The sequence below is a fragment of the Brachionichthys hirsutus genome, chromosome 19 (genome assembly GCF_040956055.1).
Source record: "Brachionichthys hirsutus isolate HB-005 chromosome 19, CSIRO-AGI_Bhir_v1, whole genome shotgun sequence".
NCBI classification, from domain to species: domain Eukaryota; kingdom Metazoa; phylum Chordata; class Actinopteri; order Lophiiformes; family Brachionichthyidae; genus Brachionichthys; species Brachionichthys hirsutus.
This window is the reverse complement of record NC_090915.1, coordinates 6,416,056-6,436,650: the sequence shown is the minus strand read 5'-3', so window position 1 is coordinate 6,436,650 and position 20,595 is coordinate 6,416,056. Positions and strand designations below refer to the sequence as shown.

At 49.3% G+C, this 20,595-nt stretch overlaps 3 protein-coding genes across 3 annotated transcripts; 2 read left to right on the top strand and 1 right to left on the bottom strand.

Moving 5' to 3' along the window:
- The first annotated feature begins 1,214 nt into the window (after nucleotides 1–1,214).
- On the top strand, nucleotides 1,215–7,809 carry LOC137908766 (ATP-dependent RNA helicase DQX1-like). Its single transcript, XM_068753188.1, has 11 exons — nucleotides 1,215–1,550; nucleotides 1,720–1,913; nucleotides 2,319–2,793; nucleotides 3,220–3,513; nucleotides 3,969–4,068; nucleotides 4,243–4,401; nucleotides 4,495–4,686; nucleotides 5,292–5,417; nucleotides 5,581–5,771; nucleotides 5,869–6,059; nucleotides 7,117–7,809. The coding sequence occupies exons 1-11, from the start codon at nucleotides 1,215–1,217 to the stop codon at nucleotides 7,322–7,324; spliced, it is 2,466 nt and encodes an 821-aa protein (XP_068609289.1). The 3' UTR covers nucleotides 7,325–7,809.
- A 616-nt stretch (nucleotides 7,810–8,425) lies between these two features.
- LOC137908346 (histone-lysine N-methyltransferase SMYD1-like) lies at nucleotides 8,426–12,611 on the bottom strand. The gene is given in 11 exon segments (XM_068752743.1): nucleotides 8,426–8,568; nucleotides 8,571–8,612; nucleotides 8,734–8,902; nucleotides 9,146–9,309; nucleotides 9,403–9,495; nucleotides 9,639–9,834; nucleotides 10,492–10,530; nucleotides 11,008–11,138; nucleotides 11,226–11,439; nucleotides 11,563–11,739; nucleotides 12,348–12,611. Coding segments are annotated over 11 exon segments (1,428 nt in total). The 5' UTR covers nucleotides 12,485–12,611; the 3' UTR covers nucleotides 8,426–8,502.
- Nucleotides 12,612–13,888: 1,277 nt separating this feature from the next.
- sptlc1 (serine palmitoyltransferase, long chain base subunit 1) lies at nucleotides 13,889–18,954 on the top strand. The gene is made up of 15 exons (XM_068752911.1): nucleotides 13,889–13,944; nucleotides 15,035–15,142; nucleotides 15,216–15,310; nucleotides 15,497–15,590; nucleotides 15,743–15,815; nucleotides 16,232–16,364; nucleotides 16,460–16,589; nucleotides 16,682–16,771; nucleotides 17,063–17,170; nucleotides 17,299–17,394; nucleotides 17,463–17,559; nucleotides 17,646–17,700; nucleotides 17,839–17,956; nucleotides 18,163–18,236; nucleotides 18,432–18,954. Exons 1-15 carry the CDS (start codon nucleotides 13,891–13,893, stop codon nucleotides 18,526–18,528), a joined length of 1,422 nt encoding a protein of 473 aa, XP_068609012.1. The 5' UTR covers nucleotides 13,889–13,890; the 3' UTR covers nucleotides 18,529–18,954.
- Nucleotides 18,955–20,595: the final 1,641 nt, after the last annotated feature.

The following is a 20,595-nucleotide window of genomic DNA, read 5'->3' as shown; positions in this document are numbered from 1 at the left end:
TTGTATTATTATTATTAAACTAATTTGTTCCAGTATATAAAATCCGGGTATAAAATGATATAAAGGCGGATAAACGTCAACAGTGCGCATTCAGTATGTTAAAGTCTTGTTCAGCGCTCCCGCGGGACGTTGCGTTATTTCCGAGGGACCTTTAACGCAGCACGAGATTTGACAGCTCGATAACAAACATGGCGGCGGAGAGCTGGAACGGACGACACCGTTTTATCGTCAGGAAGCAAGCAGAGCTATGAGGCTTCACCAGAAGAGAATGTGAACAACCTCGACGTGTTTTTAATCCACTTCCACGACACGAGTGAACCGACGACGGAGCAACAAGGCCGGGCGACTCGTTTGTCCACCTGTCGGCCGGTATGTTCCACAGGTAAGAGGCGTCGGTTCAGTCTCACGACAGGCCTGCGCTGAACGGAGGCTTCTGTGACGGCTGAATATAAACGATTCCATCTGATATTTTTGGAGGTATTCCTACGTTGCAGTATTTATTCACACCTGCCTGCTACTTTTGCGAAGTAAATCTATTGTATTTACTGCTAGAAGTACATTTACTCAACCCCGTTCTGGTTTCTTGGCCATTTACTCTTAATCAGCTGTTTGCTGTAACCATTTTAAAGGTTAAATAGATCAATGAAACATTAATATATATATATATATATTTATACTGGCTCTACTGACAAACATCTTTCTTGTTTGTGTCTTTTATTTATTCAGTTCCGATCCAGTATTTGTAGCCGTGAGCTGCTGCATACATGATTCCTATCCAGACATTCTCTTTGGAGTGTCTTTTTGAAATTATCCGATGACTCCCAAGCTTCGGTTTACTTCCAGTCAGATTACGATCCAGAATCTGGGCCTCCATAATATGTCCAATGACGGGATCCCATGAAAGGCCTCCCAAAAAAAATATTTAGATACTAGAAAAGCACTCGGAGAACACAAACCTCCTCCGAGCAGCTCGTTCTCCTCCTGATTGGATCTACGCCATCCACACGGTGATCTGGATCATCATCAAAAGGTTCAAACAGAACCTCCTTGGTGAAAAGCCATGACCAAAGTTCTTCTGCCACCATTCTATCCGGTCGAATATTCCATCAATAATCAATCGTCTCTGTTTACACGCCACCATCGATCGTTCTTCGTTTTGCGCTTCCATGCAGGTGATCCCATGAGCCCGGCCTCGTCCCCATCCCGTTCCGATGATGTCATTATCACCGGCGAGGCACTCCGGCTCCCCCAGGTCCAGGCGTCCCCCGTCGGCAGCCCTGGAGTCCTCGTCCCCGTCCCTGTCCTCCCTCCTGTCTGGGGACGGCGCGGCCGATGGAGATAAAGAGAGCGGCAGAGTGGAAGAGGAAGGGATGGGAGACCTAGAAGTGAATCCGTACGACGGCTTGCCCTACTCCTCTCGCTACTACGCTCTGCTGGAGGAGAGGCGCCGATTTCCCGTATGGAGGCTCCGGCAGAGTCTCCTAGAACACCTGGAGAACCACAGCATGGTTCTGCTCAGCGCGCCCAGCGGCGGTGGGAAAAGCACGCAGGTAACTGGGAGTGAATGCAGTGGTGATGGATGAGTAATGGGTGGAGCCTGGAGCGGTTCTCGGGTCAGACCCGGCGGTAGTGTGTGCAGAATTCCTTTGATGTTTCCGAACCGCCGTTCGATGCTACCTCTGGATGAAACCGGGTCCTCCTTGGCTTTCCTCTCCGCAGGTCCCGCAGTGGTGCGTCGAGTACGCTTTGTCCTACGAGTTCTGTCAGGGCCCGGTGTGCTGCTCCCAGCCCTACTCGGCAGCAGCGGTGAGCCTGGCCCTGCGCGTGGCGGACGAGATGGACCTCAGCCTGGGGCTGGAGGTGGGCTACAAGGTGTCTCACGATGACAGCTGCACACCCGACACCCTGCTCAGGTCGGAAACGCGAGATAAATGCGTTTCGTGTCACCTTTTACTGGCTCTCATTTCAGTTCTCACCATCGCGGCCGCCAGACGGAAATCTGTGTGTGTCGTTTGGGCTTTATGGGATGGATAACGGAATGTTTCTTTAGTGTCATCGCTTTTAACCACTTAATTTTAGAGGGAATATATTGTACATATATACTGTGAAGTAAATGACAGAATTTATTGAGGTAAATGTTTTAAACTCATTAAATGAAAACATTCATAAATAATAAAACTCTGGACACGTTAGCATCCATGAAAGACATTTAACGTCTGTTTGTTCGCGTCGTCATCGCGCGTGGGAGGAGTCGCCCAAAGAGCCGCTGGCCGTCGTGGTTTTATCCTTTGCGTTGACGGTTCTTTCCCGCTCCCCAGGTTCGTCAGCGACTCGCTCCTGCTGGAGGAGATGATGTCCGACCCTCTGCTGCATCAGTACGGCGTCGTGGTGTTGGATGAGCTCCAGGAGCGCACCGTGCCCACCGACGTGATGCTGGGCCTGCTGTGTGACGTCTGCCGGCAGAGACCCGACAACTTTCGGGCGGTTCTCCTCACTCACCCGACGCTGGCTCCTCGGCTCGCCGCGTTTCTGGGGACGTCAGTCCCTCATCTCTCCCTGGACAGTCTGGACTCTGAGACCCCGGCCGGAGAACGGGAAGAGGAATGTGAGGCAGGCGACGATGAGGAGGAGGAGGAGGAGGAGGAGGAGGCTCTCGGGGTGAACTCGGTGCAGACGTCCTACAGGGAGCTTCTGTCGGAGAAAGACCGGACGGTGGCTGCGTGTCACATGGTGCTGGACCTGCACAGGAGAGGGGAGGAGGGAGATGTGCTTGTGTTTTTGGCCAGTGCACAGGTATATATACCCCTTAATACTAATCTGGGAGGGTGGAGAGTAATACTACTTGTAAATACTTTTTAAAACCTCATAGTAGTTTCAGGTTGTGACTGAATGGAAAAACTGGTTGAACCAATGTCCACCCTGTGGTGCGCTGGGGGTTTGACCACCTTTGTCTTGCAGAGGAGTGGGGGGGCCCGGGTGCGCTAGAGGGGCGTGGCGTTCTGCTTCGAATACTTCAAATACAACAAGCAGAGACGACGTGACTGCGTTGTGCTCGCTCTGTACATACGAAACCGCGTGAGGCGTGTTCCTCCCTCCGTGTCAACACCAACACGCCCCCCCCCCCCCCTTACTTGATGCCGCTGTCGCCATTTCAGGCCGAGCCCAGTTTCGTGTGCATAAACCGTCACGGTTTACGGCTTCATTTCCTGTCGCACGCAGGAAACGGAGGAGTGTTTGGCCCTGCTGGAGAAGGAGTGCGTAGCTCTGAGTCCTCAGCTCGGCCCGCTCCGGATCCTCCCCCTCCACGCCGGGCTCGGCGGTCTCACTCAGCGGGTCTATGAACAGGACCCTGACGCGGTGTCTGCGCTGAGGCAGAGCGACGGCGCCGCCGGCGTGGACGGCTCGGTCCCGGGGGTCAAAAGGAAGGTCATCCTGTCCGATAGCCTGGCAGAGGCTTCGTTCTCTGTGCCAGCCGTCCGCTACGTGATCGACACAGGCCTTCAGCTCAAAACGGTGAGTTCTGAAAGCGTCATGGCTGCGTTTCAGCTTGTTTTTGTACTCTATAAAACACCACCCGCCTCTGTTGCATGTCGTTTGTCACATTATTGTTTTTTGGTATTTCCAGATTTGCATTTCAGATCGTTTTCTAGTTCTATACAAACTACAGATTTCGACAGCAAATGTATTTGGGTTTATAAATGATTGTGGCTCAGTAAACCTACCCTCCCATCTGGATCAGAACCAGAATGTATTGACCCACCCCTTCAAATCTTCTGAGAAATGTCTTGTAGTTTTTGTGTGACCCGCATAAATGTCTAAACCCTCACACTATTGAACGAAAAAAAATATATATATCTTTTATCTATGCCAAAATGTATTGTGTGTTCCATTATTCTATCAAGTTTGTTTAACAGTGCAAAATATAATTTAGTCCACAGGGAAGAAAATCATTGAAATTTCTTTCACAGATTTACAATCCACAAATAAGAGCAAATTCACAGATCCTGAGGACGATCAGCAAACACCAGGCAGACATGAGAACTCAGAGGGTCAACAGTCCCCTTCCTGGTAGGAGGGAGGGATGGATGGATGGAACAATCACTTCATTTTCATAATTGGAAGCTAATACCGTTTTTGATCCCATAATACTATTTTTAATGTTACTGGTTATTAATGACAGTTTGAAACCGAATTCTGTTTGCTGATGAGAGATCCCAGCGTGTTCCCCTGGTTGGTCTGCAGGGCTGTGCGTCCGTCTTTACCCCCGGTCTCTGTACGAGGACGGGATGGTCGAGGCCCATAGTCCGGCGGTGGTGGAGGAGAACCTCAGCCGTTTGGTTCTGCTGCTCAAGAGACTGGATATTGCGGACATGGGACAGTGCAAGTTCCTGGACAGACCGGGTGCGTTGATAAACTACCGTGAACGGAGACGTTTTCAGGGCCTTCGTCCTTCTGGGGTCCGTCTAAGAATATGTCTTCCCGTCTCACCTCCAGCCCCCGAGGCTTTAATGCAGGCTCTGGAGGACCTGGACTACCTGGCGGCGCTGGACGACGATGGCAACCTGTCGGAGGTCGGCATCATCATGTCGGAGCTGCCCTTGGAGCCGCCGCTGGCGAAAGCGCTGATCGCCGCCTGCGAATATGACTGTGTGGACGAGCTGCTCACGATAGCTGCCATGCTCACAGGTACAGAGGCACGAGCGGATTCTTCATGCAAACCGCCACGCAGCACGTTACCGTCGCGTGGCACAAACAAACAAACGGCGTCGAACAAGGCCGGGAAATGTTTCTGACAAAGACACAAAACGTCACACTTTTAATTTTCTTGCTATGGTCTGGATTTTCTAACAATGTCCCACATTCTTCCCCCTCGTCCCTCTAAGAAAGCAAATCAGCCTGTGAGTCGTGTTTAACAAAGTTGAGCCTCTCATTTCTAAGCTGCACAGTTTCATAAACGCGTACTAACGTCAGCCAGGGTCGGCTGGAAGCCGCTGTCTCTGCGTTCTGGATCACTGGATGGTTGGGCTCGCACTGGGTGAGGGTCCGAACCGCTGCTCCGACCCGTCACTCCTCCTGGACACATCTCGGACAGGATTCCTGAAACTGTCCAAATGGACATTATGTACATGAATCGATTGTGAATTTGAAATCTAAATGATTACACTGTTAGGTGTTGGGCTCCACGATCATGATGTATGCTGTGTGTGTATATATAAAATAGCATTATAGCCATCCTATTTGATTTCATCCTAATTTATTTCACTTTTTTTTTGTCTCATGTCTCTTGTCAGCTCCTTCCTGCTTTTTGGCCGTGGATCCCAGCAGAGAGGAGGCTGCTGTCTCACACTGGCAGGCTCTAATGCACACAGAGGGAGATCACATGACGCTCATTAATATTTATAACGCCTTCGTGGAGCGTACGTACAGCTCAAATCCTTAATAACATCATACGCTCCGAGAAAGTCCTTTTAGAAAACAGGAAGGACTGTATCGTGGTCTAGAACGACGATTCTACTCTAGTAATTATTCTAATGCTTTATTGACGTTAATATTTACACGAACTATTGACTGACTTTGCAGATAATCAGGATGAAGCGTGGTGCACAACCAACGTCCTCAGTCACGCTGCCTTACGATTGGCCGTGGTGATCAGGGCGGAGCTGCTCGAGGTGATGCTGCGAATAGAGCTTCCCGTTTCTCCTCCAGCTTTCGGATGCCAAGAAAACTGCACCAACACGAAGCGGGCTCTAATCTCCGGCTTCTTCCTCAAAGTGAGTACCCCGTGACCTTTAAATGGTTTGAGATGTTAACGTGACAAACTGGACAGAATTCTTCGTGCTCTCCGCGTTCTCAACTTGCCCTCTTCAGGTGGCTCACGACGTGGACGGCTCGGGTAACTACCTCCTGCTAACTCACCGCCACGTGGCTCACCTGCACCCCTTCTCCTCCTACTTCTGTCGCCGGCCGTGCCCTGACCCCCCGAGCTGGGTCCTCTATCACGAATTCACCATCTCCTGTGATAACTGCATCCGCATCGTTTCCGAAGTCCACCCTCAAATGTGAGTCAAATGAATGTAATTTTTACAAGTCTACGACAAAGCTAGTCTGCCGGTCTTCGCTGTTATTTTGACGGAGTCCGGATGTACGTCCCAGTCTTGGAGTCTGAGGGTGCAACATGAAGATGAGAACTAAAAAAAAAGAAGTGTCTAGAAAAATGAGCAATTTGTTATTACAAAAGAGCGAGTAGATCTACGTTTACAGACAGGATTATCAAGAAGTTTATATCTTCATGGTGAAGCCAGCCTAAAATGATGAAGAAGCTGAAGATCTGTTTCAGGTTCTGTGATACCCCCACCTCGTATCAGAGGAACTGAAACAGATCTTCAACCACCACAACATCCCTGAGAGAAAGACCACAGACCAACGGGTGGAGGTGAACTTGCCTGTCTGTGGTCTTTGCTTCATCGTTATGAGCATAACTGCTCATACGGGACTGGAGCTTTTTATGAGTGCGGTGAAATGAGTCATGTTTTACGTGCTAGTATTCTCTGCTATGTTTGTTTTTAGCCACAGTTATGACAATAACAAGATAATTATGCACACAAAGGTTCCCCCACAAAGATCTGACCCCAGAGCAGCCCCTGGGCTTTAGGAATAGAGGATATTAGGAGAGCTTCGTAAGAGGGACAACTTGTTTTTGATTTGTCGTGATTGTGTTGATTTTTTTCAAAATCAGCCAGCGGGCTTGAAACTGTAAAGTGGACTGTTCAGTTGCTGGTCAACAGGGGGCGCTGTTTCTTCAAATCTTCCCACATGAACAGTGAACGGAGAGAGAGAGGAGGAAAGTACATTTTATTTTTAGCACCACACAGCGACATTTATTACAGCGAGTTTGAGTCCCAAACCTTTTTCATATATTCTTTATTTGTGTGTGTCGAGTCTCTGAAATCACAAGTCTCATCACCGGGGAGACGTTTTGTCCTTTTCGGTACATGAAGGTCTTTCCCATCGACCCCATGTTTGTCATCAGAGGTTTTAATGTGGAGCCTTTGAGGCAGTTCAGTGTTGGGACTGTATGGACGGAGGTATTTCTGAATGTTTGTCCTCTCATTGCAGGCTTGTGGAGCTGGCCCCCCAGTACTACCTGGGAAACCTGCCATCGAGCGATGGCAAAGAGCTGCTGATGCACCTGAGGCAGCGTCTGAAGCCTCAGTCATACGGGCAGGACGGACCGTCAGGCAGTTACAGCAGGACTCACAGACACGCCGACGGGACGGGAGACACCGTGGATCAGTCCGGCACCGAGCTCTGCGTTGTCCAATGAGAAGGCGCATCTCAGGACAAACCAAAAGGCTGTCACGTATGGTGGGAGCTTTGGTACTTAATAATGTACGGTATTGTGAAATAAAAACATCCCGGATGCAGTGGTTTTTGATTTTTTTTTTAGGTTTCCTCGATATTCCCCCTTTTTGCTTTGGATTAACGTAATTTTTTTTTTTACATGTTTGGAACGTCTTCCTTTTTCAAAGAGGGATTTCTGTGCCGATGTTTGACGGGTGGTCTTCAACCTCTATGCACATGCTGTGTCTGGGCTCACTGTCCACTGTGATGTCATATCGCAGCAGAAAACCTGCATCTTCTTTTGCTTTTTGATATATTTGTAAAATATTTGGACTTCCTGTTGAGACCTTCATTTGGTCTTTCTCTCCGGCTATATATATATTGATATATATATGTATATTGATTTCATATTAATGATGTCAAATCTTTAAAATCTTTGTTTGTGTCCTATTTAAGATGGTATGTGTGAATGCGGTACTGAATAAAACCGTTTCTCTGGTTTGAAATCCTTTTTTTTTATTTTCAGCTATCTCAGGTAGCTTCTGGGCTCCCTGTTGTCTTTTATTTAAGACAATGTGCAGCTTTATTTTTCCTATTCATTCATCTTTTTACCAAAGCGCTAGGCTACAAGAGCACTGGATTCTACATTCTGCAACTGACCTTCACCGTGAGGGTTTCTTTTCCCCCTCTCTGGCTGCTCTAGATTTGCGAGACGAATTAAATTCAGAGTTTATTGTCATCGGTGCGAGGTCCAGTAGAAACCTCTGATTCAGGAAAGATGGGTTCCTGCCAGAAACAAACTAGTCCAGTTCCAAGTGTGTAAAAAGGAAAATTAAAAGCTTGTTCATTCATTCATTCATGAATGAATGAATGAATGAACATTTAATAGATTAGATTAATTGTATTAGTCCTACAAAATGGGAAATTCTAAATGAATCTGATCTCAACTATTTCAGGCAGCGTTTCGACTGTTAGCAGCCACAGTTGTGACATCTGAGGAACGTTCTGCATGTCGTTCCTTGATGTACCTTTTGAGTGATTACGGTGTTTAACAACGTCTCGGTACGAGAGATTACAAAAATCACATGATGCATTCCACTTTTATTGTAGAAGTTCATTCAAAGGTGCTCTACCTGTCTCACCCCGTACAGGTGAGACAGCTCAGGTGAGGGGCGGGGCTTTATCAGCAGCCTCCTTCATCGCGTGGAATCCACGTGGGTTCATCCTGCTTTGAACGTCTTCATCTCCTTCTCAGTCTGCCTGCGCATGGACTGCAGATATGAAATGAGATAATGAGTTTTATTTAATGAGATTTATTTTTGATAAGACCGCAGTGAGCGCTGCGCATGCGGCAGTCATTTAACCTGAACGTCCCTGACGCACGCAGCCTACCTCCACGTCTCTGGTGATGACGTGGTTCGGCCCGTGGGTGACCATGAGGATGCCGTAGGCTTTGCAGATCAAGCCGTGGCCCGCCTCTATCTGTCCCGCGTGGCAGTGGGTGACGCCCGCCCGCATGATGGTCATGCCCAGCTGGGCGTTGTAAGGGTGACACAACTTCCTGCTCAAGAGAGGGACAAACCCAGAATGAACCGGACGCAGGACGTCTGCATTGATTCAGAGGGACACGTTAGTCTGTTGCAATATCAAAGGTTCCAGTTTTAACAATAAAGTTCAGGCTGCAAGAGTTTAAGATCAATAATCTCATTGTCTACGCTCTACGTTTTATACTAATGGTGTATAATCTAAGGGAGTGTAATCATGTTTCTGTCAAGTTCCTGAATCCCAGCACAAAAGCACTCACGCGTATCCGTCCACTATCTTGCAGGCGTGGACCGCAGCCGCCGAGAACCTCTTCAGGAATGAGAGCCCCTCACAAGCGACGCCGAGCACACGCAGCCGATCCAGGTGAGTGTCAGCCAAGATGTTCTCCTGCCTCTCCAGGCACTCGCAACACAAGTTCACCACCTGAGAGAGGAAGGACGGCCCCCCCGAGGGACAGGAGGAGGTTAGCGGACGGGGCCGGAGACGACGACGGAGGAGGAAAGCGGCGTTGTGTACCTCTTGGTAATTCTTCTCGCTCCGGCACCGCTCTACTTTCTCCAGACACTCTTTACTGAAGGCCGTCACCTCTTTCACTTTATCAGCAGGGGGCTGAAAGCGGGACGCGACAACAGGACGGTCAGCAGTTGGCCTTCCAACAAAATAAAGAGCTGACAAAAGATTGCTGTCTTTTATTAAAAAAAATGTAAGCAGAAATGAAATTTGAAGGATCGTCCCAGTGTCCCCTGCCTCACTTTGTGTCCCTCTCTGTCTGCAGCGGCCATCATCAGGTCGTCCTTCGTGTGCTGGGTACAGTGTCTGCAGGTGCACTCAAAGTAGAAATGCTCCTTCAGCGTCTTCTGGCGGTCGGCAGACACGTTGAGGAAGTCCACGTAGCTCACAGTCAGCTCCTCGCCCTCGGAGATCTTCCCAATGGCTCGAAGCTCGATCCTGGGACAGAGGAGGACAAGTCTGGTACCCCGAAGCGAGATCTGGATGCAACAAACCCCAAAAAAACTGTGGCAGGTGTGTGTCAGCTCCAACTTGAATCTCCTTTATGATGTTTCAATGCTAAACATCAAGGAAATGATTCGTAACGACGAGGAACCATCTTATTTCGGGTGCGGTCACACGTGGCTCGACATCTTGATCAGGCTATTGACCTCAGGGAAAAGGTTTCAAGCATCTTATCAAAGCTAGTCTGAACAACGCAGCCATGGCAACAGAGCTGAACAACAGGCACAAATGGCATCATCATCATCTGAAAAGATGAAGTACACATTTATTCTGCTAGCAACAAGCTCTATACGATAGATAGATGGATAGATAGATAGATAGATAGCTAGATAGATAGATAGCTAGATAGATAGATAGATAGATAGATAGATAGATAGATAGATGGATGGATGGATGGATGGATGGATGGATGGATGGATGGATAGATAGATAGATAGATAGATAGATAGATAGATAGATAGATAGATAGATAGATAGATAGATAGATAGATAGATAGATAGATAGATAAATAGATAGATAGATAGATAGATAGATAGATGGATGGATGGATGGATGGATGGATGAATGGATGGATGGATGGATAGTCTTACCTCCTCTGAGAGTGCAGAGTGGAGTTCACAGCTGACTGGCTGAAACAGAGAGTGGCAGTCACCATCCTATCTGTGTCTGTTCTCAGTCATCCAGGTAGAGGTAGATCACGAAGAGCGCAAACAAAGACTCTACCGGACTTGTTCCAAGTTCGGTTGAAGACGTTTCACCTCCCATCCAAGAGGCTTCTTCAGTCTTCAACCAAACTTGAAACAAGTCCAGTGGATTCTTCGTTTTTGCTCTTCGAGTCATACAATAGTTGTTTTATTCATCTTCATCAAGACGAGGCGATCGTGATCATCTGTTCTTCAGGGGCTTTAATGGAGCTTAACCCATCTAGCTCCGGGCTGGCACCGGGATGATTTTGCACATCCAGTTCATCTATAGACGTGTGTGCTAATCTGTCTGAGCGCAGACGGGTTACAGGTTTCATGAGGGTTAGCGTTTTGAAGAGACGGAACATGCCTACCGACTCGTGCATGATTCCCCCCTTTCCCTTTCACAGGCTGGACACTTACTTGCCGTGGTTCAGGGTGGCGGTGCAGTTGGGCCAACAGTCATGGTTGACCAGACACAGGTTGGGAAACAGACCCACACCAACCGCCTGCAGGCCTCTCTGGTCCCTCATTGTGAATCCATTACATTTGATCTACAGGGGCAGAGCGAGGGAGGCAATGACCACAGGAGGTCTAAAAGTCAGGATGGGGGTCATGCACGGCGAGGAACTGGTCCCTACTATGCCAAAGACGTGTGCGATGTCATCAAAGCAGAGCTGTTTGCTTCCATACGACCAATAATCCAAGAAGCGCTGCACGTCGGCCCTGAGCCGCTCCAGGCCTTCGCTACGCAGGTCGCCCACGTGGTCCTCCAGCTGGTCCACCGAGATCAGCTGGCTGTCCGACATGATGCCCGTGTCCTTGTGTATACGCCACATCACACGAGCAGCCAAACTGGAAGAGGGGAGAGGTCACATTGAGGCGAACACCTTGTTCTGCTAAACGGTTGGGTCTCTCTCCCTTGCCGCTACGCTTTCACCACAGATTGAAAATGTCTGGACTGCACGTCTTCTTTACCGGACACTCTCACTGGGCGCCTTCCCAAACTTCCTGATGGCTTGACACTCCTGCTTGTGCTCCTCCCAGCATGCGGCCTGGCAGGTGTGGTCACAATAGTGGGCGAACTTGCACTGGGCACAGCGGTGCATGACGGCCTGTTGCTGAAAGCAGCTGTGGCACACCTGAGTGGCAAAACTAAGAAAGGGAGACGACATCCCGGCTGCATTAGAACACCTTTTATTGACAACTCAAAACATGAATAGTACATGTACTATTCATGTACTCTATAAAGCTGAGGCAGTTATTTTGTCTGAATTTCACCAGAGTGTGTGTTTTTTTTTAATCAATCCTACATGCTCATCTTGTTGGGGCGATGCCCTTCCCTTCTTTAAAGCAGAAATCAGTTCTAGAATTATTAAGGAAAATGTTAATGACAGTGTAAACGTATTAAATACAACCTGGATCTGTTCCCTTTATCTGGATCCACATTAGACTCGATAGACACAAATGTGCTGCATGTAGTGAGAAGACTTCAAAGCTTCACTGGACTGATGTTGCATTCATTCTCAATTCAAGAAATTAATTTGAACATCTGCCAACATCTAATCTTTTTTTAGAAGCGTCCTCTCAACTTATGGAAACTGAATCCACAAACGCGTCCCACCGAAGTCCACGCGACACTTGGACAGCTTTTCTCCTCGTGTCATTAGATCTGCTCAGGAGATGAGGTCACCGTCCGCGACCGATCTGTAGATACTTGCTCACTGAGAACGGTTTTAGTCTAAAACACGGACGGCTCATACCTGTCAGAGACCACAGCAGAGAAACTGGGCTCAGCAAAGACCACCTCTCCGGTGTTGAGGCCCCTGGTGGCCCTCAATCCTCGGCCTTTTTCCCCTGCATCAAAAAGTTCCGCGCTGTCCATCTGTCCCACGGCCATTGTGCCGTCTGAATGAGACACAAGAGGACGCAGAAGAGGTGGCTGAGTGGACAGGCCGATGGACTAAAGCAGTGGAGTGGAGAGTTCTCATCGAAGGAGCCACTGCCCCCGCTGTCCTTAGCCCCAGCCAAAAATAAACCTGCTCCCCTGCAGGGGTTGTCCCGCCTCCCAGGAGGGAGGAGGAGCAGCGGGAGGTGAAAAATCTGAGGAGTGCACAGGAGGCAGTCAGGGGAGAAGCAGTCTACGGTGGACGGCGTCCCCTTGTTTGGGTCGATTCCTCCTGTGATATTTTGGTCCAAGGCAGCTGTGGCAGTTCATCAGAGACACATGACAGGAAATGGAGCTGCTGTGACTTCAATGGCAGCCTCGGGTCTATCTTTATTTGAAATACCTGGCTGAAGGACTTTCATGCAGCCAATAAGACATTCCAGCTGTCTTTAAACCTGTCTTATTACTGCCTGTAAGACTCACACATGTCATGTATGACTGATGCAGCCACTCTGTATGCAGTAGAAACTGTAAATGTCTTTCTGTCCTGTAGGTCTCAGGACCGGTTTAAAACAGTTTTGAACATTTAATTTAACCTTTTTGTGATGGTGAACAACAGGCTGATCCGTCTGGAGGTGGCTCTGATGATGAGACTCGGCTCAGAAGGCGGTACCAGTGGAGTCGTGGCCCGGTTGGGCTGATCCTCGTCATGGAGAGGTCGGTCCCTGCAGGGATCTGCATGCCGTACATAATGCTGCATCAGGATTTACCGTTCCAGGGCAGCAGAGGATGTTTGTGTCAGGGATGACCTCTCCTATGCAGTAAGTCAAAAACACACACAGACAGAATCAAGCAGAGACACAGATCACGTTTATGCGAAGGACGGCGGCGGCAACATTAAGGCGTATCGTACGGTGGCGCTGAAGGTCAAATCTCACTGACAAGTGGATAACCACAACAAATCATATAAAACACAACATTTAGTTCCACGGGAAAAGGTAGACACCTGCCATTGCCAGGGATGGTCACTGATTGGACGGTAGCATCAGGTGTCTCCAGTCAGCAACATGCTTTGTGGAGCGCAGATACCTCCTCTTTTGTTGATGTTATTTGTTGAGTGAGTTTTTGTTCTGTTTTGTTGCATTTTATTTTCTTCTGGTCATTGGGAACTTGCAGAAAAATCGTCCTTCTAATACATAAAACTATATTTACACTGAATTTTGACTTCCTTTTGTCTATGCATCGGTTAAAATAAGTATTTCAGCTGTTCAGCTCCATTCCTCCCATTCATTCAGGTGTTCTGGAGCTGAAAGGGTGGGCGGGCTCAGTGAGGAATGGAAACGATTATACGGGATTTGGGTTTCGGGCTGTAATCCCGCGAGATTTGACAGCTCCGACTGTACAGAGGGGAACCAAACATGGCGTCCGGACAGCAGTGGGTATTGGTGGAAATGGTACAAGCGTTTTATGAGGTAAGACCGCTTTCTAAAAAATGCGTCGGGTTTGAATACTTTTCTAACGTTTGTCCGTTTATTCTTCGCGGGTTCTGACACGCATTTGTGTTTGTTCGTCGGCTGTTAAATGTTGATTTGTCAGACCGGAAGTACCGATGCTACGGGAAGCAGCCTGTTGTGTTTACCGGAACATCCCGTGAGGACCTGTCACATTCACGCTTCGTGAAAAGTCTGATTGAAAAGTAGCCATTGCTCAAAGAAACAATTAGAGTCAAGATTAATAGATACGTGTGACGTAACCGACACGAATGTTGCTGTTCTGTCTGTCAGTGGAACTACACGAAAGTCTGACCTGGTAGTTTTTAAACTTTTCCTATTTTACTTTATGTTTCGGAGACCCACGCCCTAAAGTCAAGCGGTGCAACGAAAAATACTACGGCATGATTTTATGTTAAAATAAACCAAAACTTTACGGAATTCCATTTAAGCTGATTGACACGACTGGAAAAACGTTGTAAAATTATCCGCTCTCCACCCTCCATATTGTGGTCCGCACTGGTCTTAAACGCTCTGGTGACCCTAAAACAATTCCATTGTTGCTTTGTCCTTACTAAGGCTCTGATTACAGGCCCCGTGGGTTTACTGAAAACCCATGTAAGACACGGCGTGCAGCACTATTTTCACAAAGAATCCCACAAGCCACAAAACTGGCTGAAAATGCTAGCAGCATGTTTTGCTATGGCAGTAAATGGTAGTGTTCCCTTTCAAAATCAACAGAGCGCAGAATCATAGCGGCGATTCAGCAACATCCACGCGAGAGGAGTGTTCATCAACTCAGCAGAAGACTCGGCACACACACACAACATAAATAAGGCTGCGGTCGTATTAGACGTGTGGCGGATGATGACATTCTGAAGACCTTTCACAAAAGTTTGTGTTTTCAAATCACTGGTGTTTCCGAAAAACGTGTAATACTACCACCTTCTGCAAGGAAATGCATATTTGTAGTCGAAACGCTTTTGTTTGAGCTGCCGGGTTGTTACGGTTCAAAGTGCTAATGCTAAGGTAATCTTCGTCTCCGTGCCCTCCTCCTCCTCCTCCTCCTCAGGCTCCTGCTTATCACCTGATTCTGGAGGGGATCCTCATCCTGTGGATCATCCGGCTCCTGTTCTCCAAGACCTACAAGCTTCACGAAACCTATAAACTGACGGAGAAGGTGAAAAAGCAAACGTCCGTCGTCCCGGTCGGAGTCTGTCTCCAGGAAGTCAGCGTGTGGGTCTGTGTTGCAGGAAAAGGAGGAGCTGATTGAGGAGTGGCAGCCGGAGCCTCTCACTCCTCCTGTTTCCAGAGACCATCCCTCCTTCAAATATGATATAGTGACAGGGTAAATGCACTGATCTCAGATTCAAGAGTTGAAAATGAATATTTGGTGGAACCCCCCCCCCCACGAATGAATGCGTGGAAACGCTGGTCCCTTTATCCGTCTGCTATTAACGATAGCCTTCCCTTGAGGTCTAAACAGAAAAACGGTGAAATAAAATGTGCTCTACATCTAAATATTTCCTCACAGACCTCCCAGCCACAAAATCATCCTCAATGGGAAAGAGTGCATTAACTTCGCATCGTTCAACTTCCTGGGTCTCCTCGACCACGAGCGAGTCAAGGTCAGGGTTCCTCATTTAGGCTGCGAACGCCTGATCTTTTATTTTCCTTCGTTCTGACAGAGAACAAAAGATTCTTCGTTCGACTTGGGAGTCAAAGAAGTGTGTCTGTGTGTGTGTGTGTGTGTGTCTGTGTGTGTGTGTGTGTGTTGCAGCAAAAAGCTTTGGCGTCACTGAAGAAATACGGTGTCGGAACATGCGGACCGAGAGGCTTCTACGGGACGTTTGGTGCGTTCTCGGCTTCGTTTGCTCACTATCTGACACCCGGATGATTCAAAGGACCGGAAACGGATTAAAAATGTACTCGGGCGTTTGGAAAAATCAGTTTTTAGATTGTTTTGAGTTATTTTCAGTCGTCAGTTTATAAAATAGGAATAATTGAACGTCTTGCCAGTACAAAAACACGTGCGTGTATTTTAACAATGCCACAGTGGGATCAGCGTCTCACCAGAACAGTTTGAGGACAGTGTGCTGTAGTGGGAACAGCTGCAGAGGGCGACAGAAAAGACTGTGAAACAAAGGAAAGCATCTGGATTTACTCAAAGATTGGTTTAAGATGTCTTTATTGTTAGTTTGTCCACTTCCATATTTATTTGATCATGATTCCACACCAAGTACGTCATTCCTCATTTCCCTCCTGCCAGATGTCCACCTGGAGCTGGAGAGCCGGCTGGCCAATTTCATGAAGACGGAGGAGGCGATCATCTATTCCTACGGCTTCGCAACTATTGCGAGTGCAATCCCCGCGTACTCCAAGAGGGGGGACATTGTCTTCGTGTGAGTCAAAACGAGACGCACCCTGCTGTGACGCTGAGACGTGGTGAAGCGGAGCTGGATTTGAGGTCTTGCGTTGTCCTCCGGTGCCTGTTCAGGGATGAAGCGGCCTGCTTCTCCATCCAGAAGGGTCTCCAAGCGTCCCGCAGCTTCATCAAATACTTCAAACACAATGACATGGAGGACTTGGAGAGGCTGCTCAAGGAGCAGGAACTGGAGGACCAGAAGGTCATTACAGCGTTTGGGGGGGGGGACATTTCGGTGAATGTTGTTTATTCATCAGAACGATGCTTCTCTGACGTACTCGAGTTCTGTTGCAGAATCCCCGTAAAGCCCGAGTGACCCGGAAGTTCATCGTGGTGGAAGGGCTGTACATCAACACTGCCGACATCTGTCCCCTCCCTGAGCTGGTAAAGGACAAATCTGGTTCTAGAAGACGGCCAAACAAGCTAATCGTAGCCTGAGATTTAGAGACAGACAACATCGGTCAGGGGAACCTGAGGATTAAGTAACTAATAAATCTGGAAATGGAGAAACTGTTGAAATAATACACGATAAAGCGAGTGATCGGAGCGATTGATGTTCTGACCCGAGCCCCGCCTCTGGTCTGTATCCGCCCATCGGCTTCACCGTGGTAACGGGCAGCCCCCTACACCTGTAGAGCTCAAACCTGCTCCGTGTTGTGTTTGTGTAACCCTCAGGTGAGGCTCAAGTACAAGTACAAGGTACGCATCTTCCTGGAGGAGAGTATGTCCTTCGGCGTGCTGGGGGAACACGGCAGAGGAGTCACAGAACACTTTGGCGTCAATGTGAGCCGACCGCACATGAAATAGCACTGTGTGTGTGTGTGTGTGTGTGTGTGTGCGTGCGCGTGTGCGTGTGCGTGTGCACGCTCCGTGTAATGCATGTGAAGTGAATAAATTGTTGATGGATGCAGATCGACGACATCGACCTGATCAGCGCTAACATGGAAAATGCTGTGGCGTCCGTCGGCGGTTTCTGCTGCGGCCGCTCCTTCGTCATCGACCACCAGGTGAAAACAGTCCCCCCCCCCCCAGGAGAATCCTTTTCGTTAATATTCCTCTCGCCTCCGTTTCCCAGCGGCTCTCGGGCCAGGGTTACTGCTTCTCTGCCTCGCTGCCCCCCATGCTGGCCGCCGCCGCCATCGAAGCCCTCGACATCATGGAGGAGGACCCAGGTGTGGAGCGCGTCCCGCCCGTTCCTCCTTCCTGCTCCTCCTCCTCGTTATTCTTTCTGCTGCTGATCGTCTCCGTTGCTTTGCAGCTATTTTCTCTGTCCTGAGGGGGAAGTCCAAACGTGTTTACAAGGCTTTGCAGGGGTGAGTGTGTTTATGGGTTTCATCAGCAATGTTTAGAGGGGGGGGGGGGAGGAGGAGGAGATGGCAGAAATGATCAGCCGATTAGCTGCAGGTGGGTGAAAGAGGGAATGTATTGATGATCCCAGTTCTCCCCGTCAGGATTCCAGGTCTGAAGCTGGTGGGGGAGCCCATTGCTCCGGCTCTGCACCTACAACTGGACAGGAGTTTGGGCTCCAGGGACTCGGACATGCGGCTCCTCAGGAACATCGTAGATTACGTGAGTACGTGGTCCGGCTGGTCACGCGTTCTTCACGTTAAAACGTACCCGTGTTCCTGTAACACGGAGCTGTTCACCCGGAGACACGCAGATTGAGTTCGTCTAGGCTCCGGTAGTAATGTCACGCGTTTCTACCCTTCAGGTTGCCGGTTGAATGCTAGAAATGTTTAAGTCCTTCATGACACACGTCCCGTTGTCTGCTTTAGTGTTTGGAGAGACGAGTAGCTCTGACCCTCGCTCATTACCTGGACAAGGAGGAGCGCTTCCTGCCCCCACCCAGGTAAGGGGCTCGCCACGTGTACGACACAGCGCCTCCATCCGTTCAGGAATGCACCGCCTCACCTGATCTCATTTATTTTCGGCCCTGCGTTGCGTTGCGTGTCCGTATCATGCTAGGATTAGTTGTTGGCTGTTAGCATCGTGTGGGGGGGGGTCCGGCCGTCCTGTGAACCCGGGCTTGCTCCTGTGTCCTCAGCATCAGGGTGGTGGTCACCGTCGAGCAGACGGACGAGGACATCCAGCAGGCCGTGTCCTGTATCGCAGAGGCTGCCTCAGCCGTCCTGCAGAATTGATGGACTTGTGGACTTGTTGGACGTCGCTGTGAGCGCTGCATCCGAAGGGTCTCCGCGAACGGACACTCTGTTTGTTTTTGTCTCTCTGCCTTGTTCGTCTGGTCGCTCTCATTGATCCACGCTACATGTCTGTCGTGCTCTGAATGGAGCCCCCGGCCACTAACGGAGTGAGAGGCGGACCCGACTGCCACAGACCGATGACTCGTCTTCTGTCGACGGTTCGATTCCCGGCTCCGGGACGTCTGTTAGGACGTGAGCTCAGCACTGGAATTTGTCTCCGTTTTGTCTAATGTCAGAAAATGAACTGAAGACTGAGGTTTGGATTTTATTTGCGTCTCTATTTGTCTATTGGCAATTTATGGACTTTTTTTTTTTTTGTCAGTGTTACTTCTGTTTGGTCGTGCCTTTGCGTTTTAATAAAATATGGTTGTCTGATTTGAGTTAGTGTTTTTTTTTTTTTTGTTGGATGGATGGAGCGCCGTTCTTTCTAAAATAGCATCTCTACATGTGTGGCCGCTGATGTCTGTTGACTTTCTGCTTCACGAGTTACCGGTTAAGTCGTTACTTTAACTAAATCTTGTTTAATGAGGAAACGTGTAAAAGCTGCTTCACAGAGAAAAGGTCAAGCAGCGGACATTAGGAACAAAACTACAGGTTTGAAGTGAAAGCTAAAAAAAAAAAAAGTCCTAAAAAAGTTCATGTTTTCGGATGGAAAATGATGATGTTAGTGTTCGTGGAGGCTTACAGTGAATCGACCCCAGCACGCCGCTGGGGGGCGCCCTCCCACCACAACCTGGCTGCACCTTGATCAAGTTGCCAGCTTGAAGTAGGCGCGTGCGTCCTCCACGCGCGCGCTCTAGTTTCTCTGTCCCTCAACTCAACGGCGCGTCGGTCGGAGCTCTCTGATCTGATCAATAACCGGGAATGAACGGCGTGGCTCCGGTGCTCTGCGGCGTGCGGGACGCTTGATCGCGGCGACGCTGCAGCTCCGTCCGTCCCGGACAGACCGCTTCCTCACCGGACCGGGGAGACCCAGGAGGAGACCCAGGAGGACCAGCACCGCTGGAACCGGATGAACCGTGTCCGGTCTTGTTTTCGCTGCTTTCCGATCCGTGAGAAGAGATGATGATGATGATGGCGGCCGTGATGAAGACCCTGCTCTGGATGCTTCTGCTTCCAGATGTGAGATCTGCCGGTAAGTCTCCTCCGTGCAAACTTCTGCAAACTCGTGATGTGGCCTCAACATGTCCCCCGGTCCGGAGACCGAGCTCCCCGGTCGCCGTCCGGCCCTTTAAACTCTTCCTCAGGCGGCGGGGTGATGAGGAGGAGGAGGAGGAGAATGATGATGAAGCTGTTTTTCGGCTCCTTCTCTGACGCGGCTGCAGGAAAAGTTTTCAGATTAGTTTCCCCCGACGAGATGTTGGAGAGGAAAGTTCAGAAGAGCTCCGGTTCGGGACACGTGCTTCACCTCCGGTGATTGAAACAGATCAAAGGTGGACGGTTGACCCTAAACGCGACCCACGGTCCCGGAGAGACGCTGAAAGCAGCGGCAGATTGATCTGCGTTATTGGGTTGGTTTGAAAAGATCAAAAGATCATTGATACTCGTTAGGCAACTATGCAACCCCCCCCCCCCCCCCCCCCCCAACACACACACACACACCTCGAGGAGCGGCCCCTCCCTCCCCAGAGGAGCCTCAAACTGCGTCCTTGTTATGTAGAGCGTTGCTCCGGGTGATCTCGTCACCATGTCAAGTCAATCATGTTAATCTGCCCCCCCCAGCTCCGAGGATTGGCCATTTGGCCTGGAATGGGGGTCCTCCTGCAGACCGTCCTGTGGGGTGGGGGGGCTTATTTGATCACACAGCCGGGTTCATCATCCTCTTTGTCTTCACTGGAGGTTCTAGATCTAGAATCTGAGCGCTATGATTGTGGTCCAAGTCCTGGAGCTGCTTACCTGGAACAGGCTTTACTCTGGCCAGGACCCCCCCCCCCACCCTACAAAGGACATTCACATTCTATTCGCCTCAGGCTAAAATGGATATTACATTCACACAGGCAATGAGGG

Excerpts from the sequence above, each read along its gene's own strand:
- LOC137908766 (XM_068753188.1), top strand. The coding sequence starts at position 1,215 with ATGTCATTATCACCGGCGAGGCACTCCGGCTCCCCCAGGTCCAGGCGT. Across the intron at positions 3,514-3,968 it reads CAGGCCTTCAGCTCAAAACG|ATTTACAATCCACAAATAAG; the intron begins GTGAGTTCTGAA and ends TTTCTTTCACAG. Across the intron at positions 4,402-4,494 it reads CAAGTTCCTGGACAGACCGG|CCCCCGAGGCTTTAATGCAG; the intron begins GTGCGTTGATAA and ends TCTCACCTCCAG.
- sptlc1 (XM_068752911.1), top strand. The coding sequence starts at position 13,891 with ATGGCGTCCGGACAGCAGTGGGTATTGGTGGAAATGGTACAAGCGTTT. Across the intron at positions 15,311-15,496 it reads AAATATGATATAGTGACAGG|ACCTCCCAGCCACAAAATCA; the intron begins GTAAATGCACTG and ends ATTTCCTCACAG. Across the intron at positions 16,772-17,062 it reads TCTGTCCCCTCCCTGAGCTG|GTGAGGCTCAAGTACAAGTA; the intron begins GTAAAGGACAAA and ends TGTAACCCTCAG.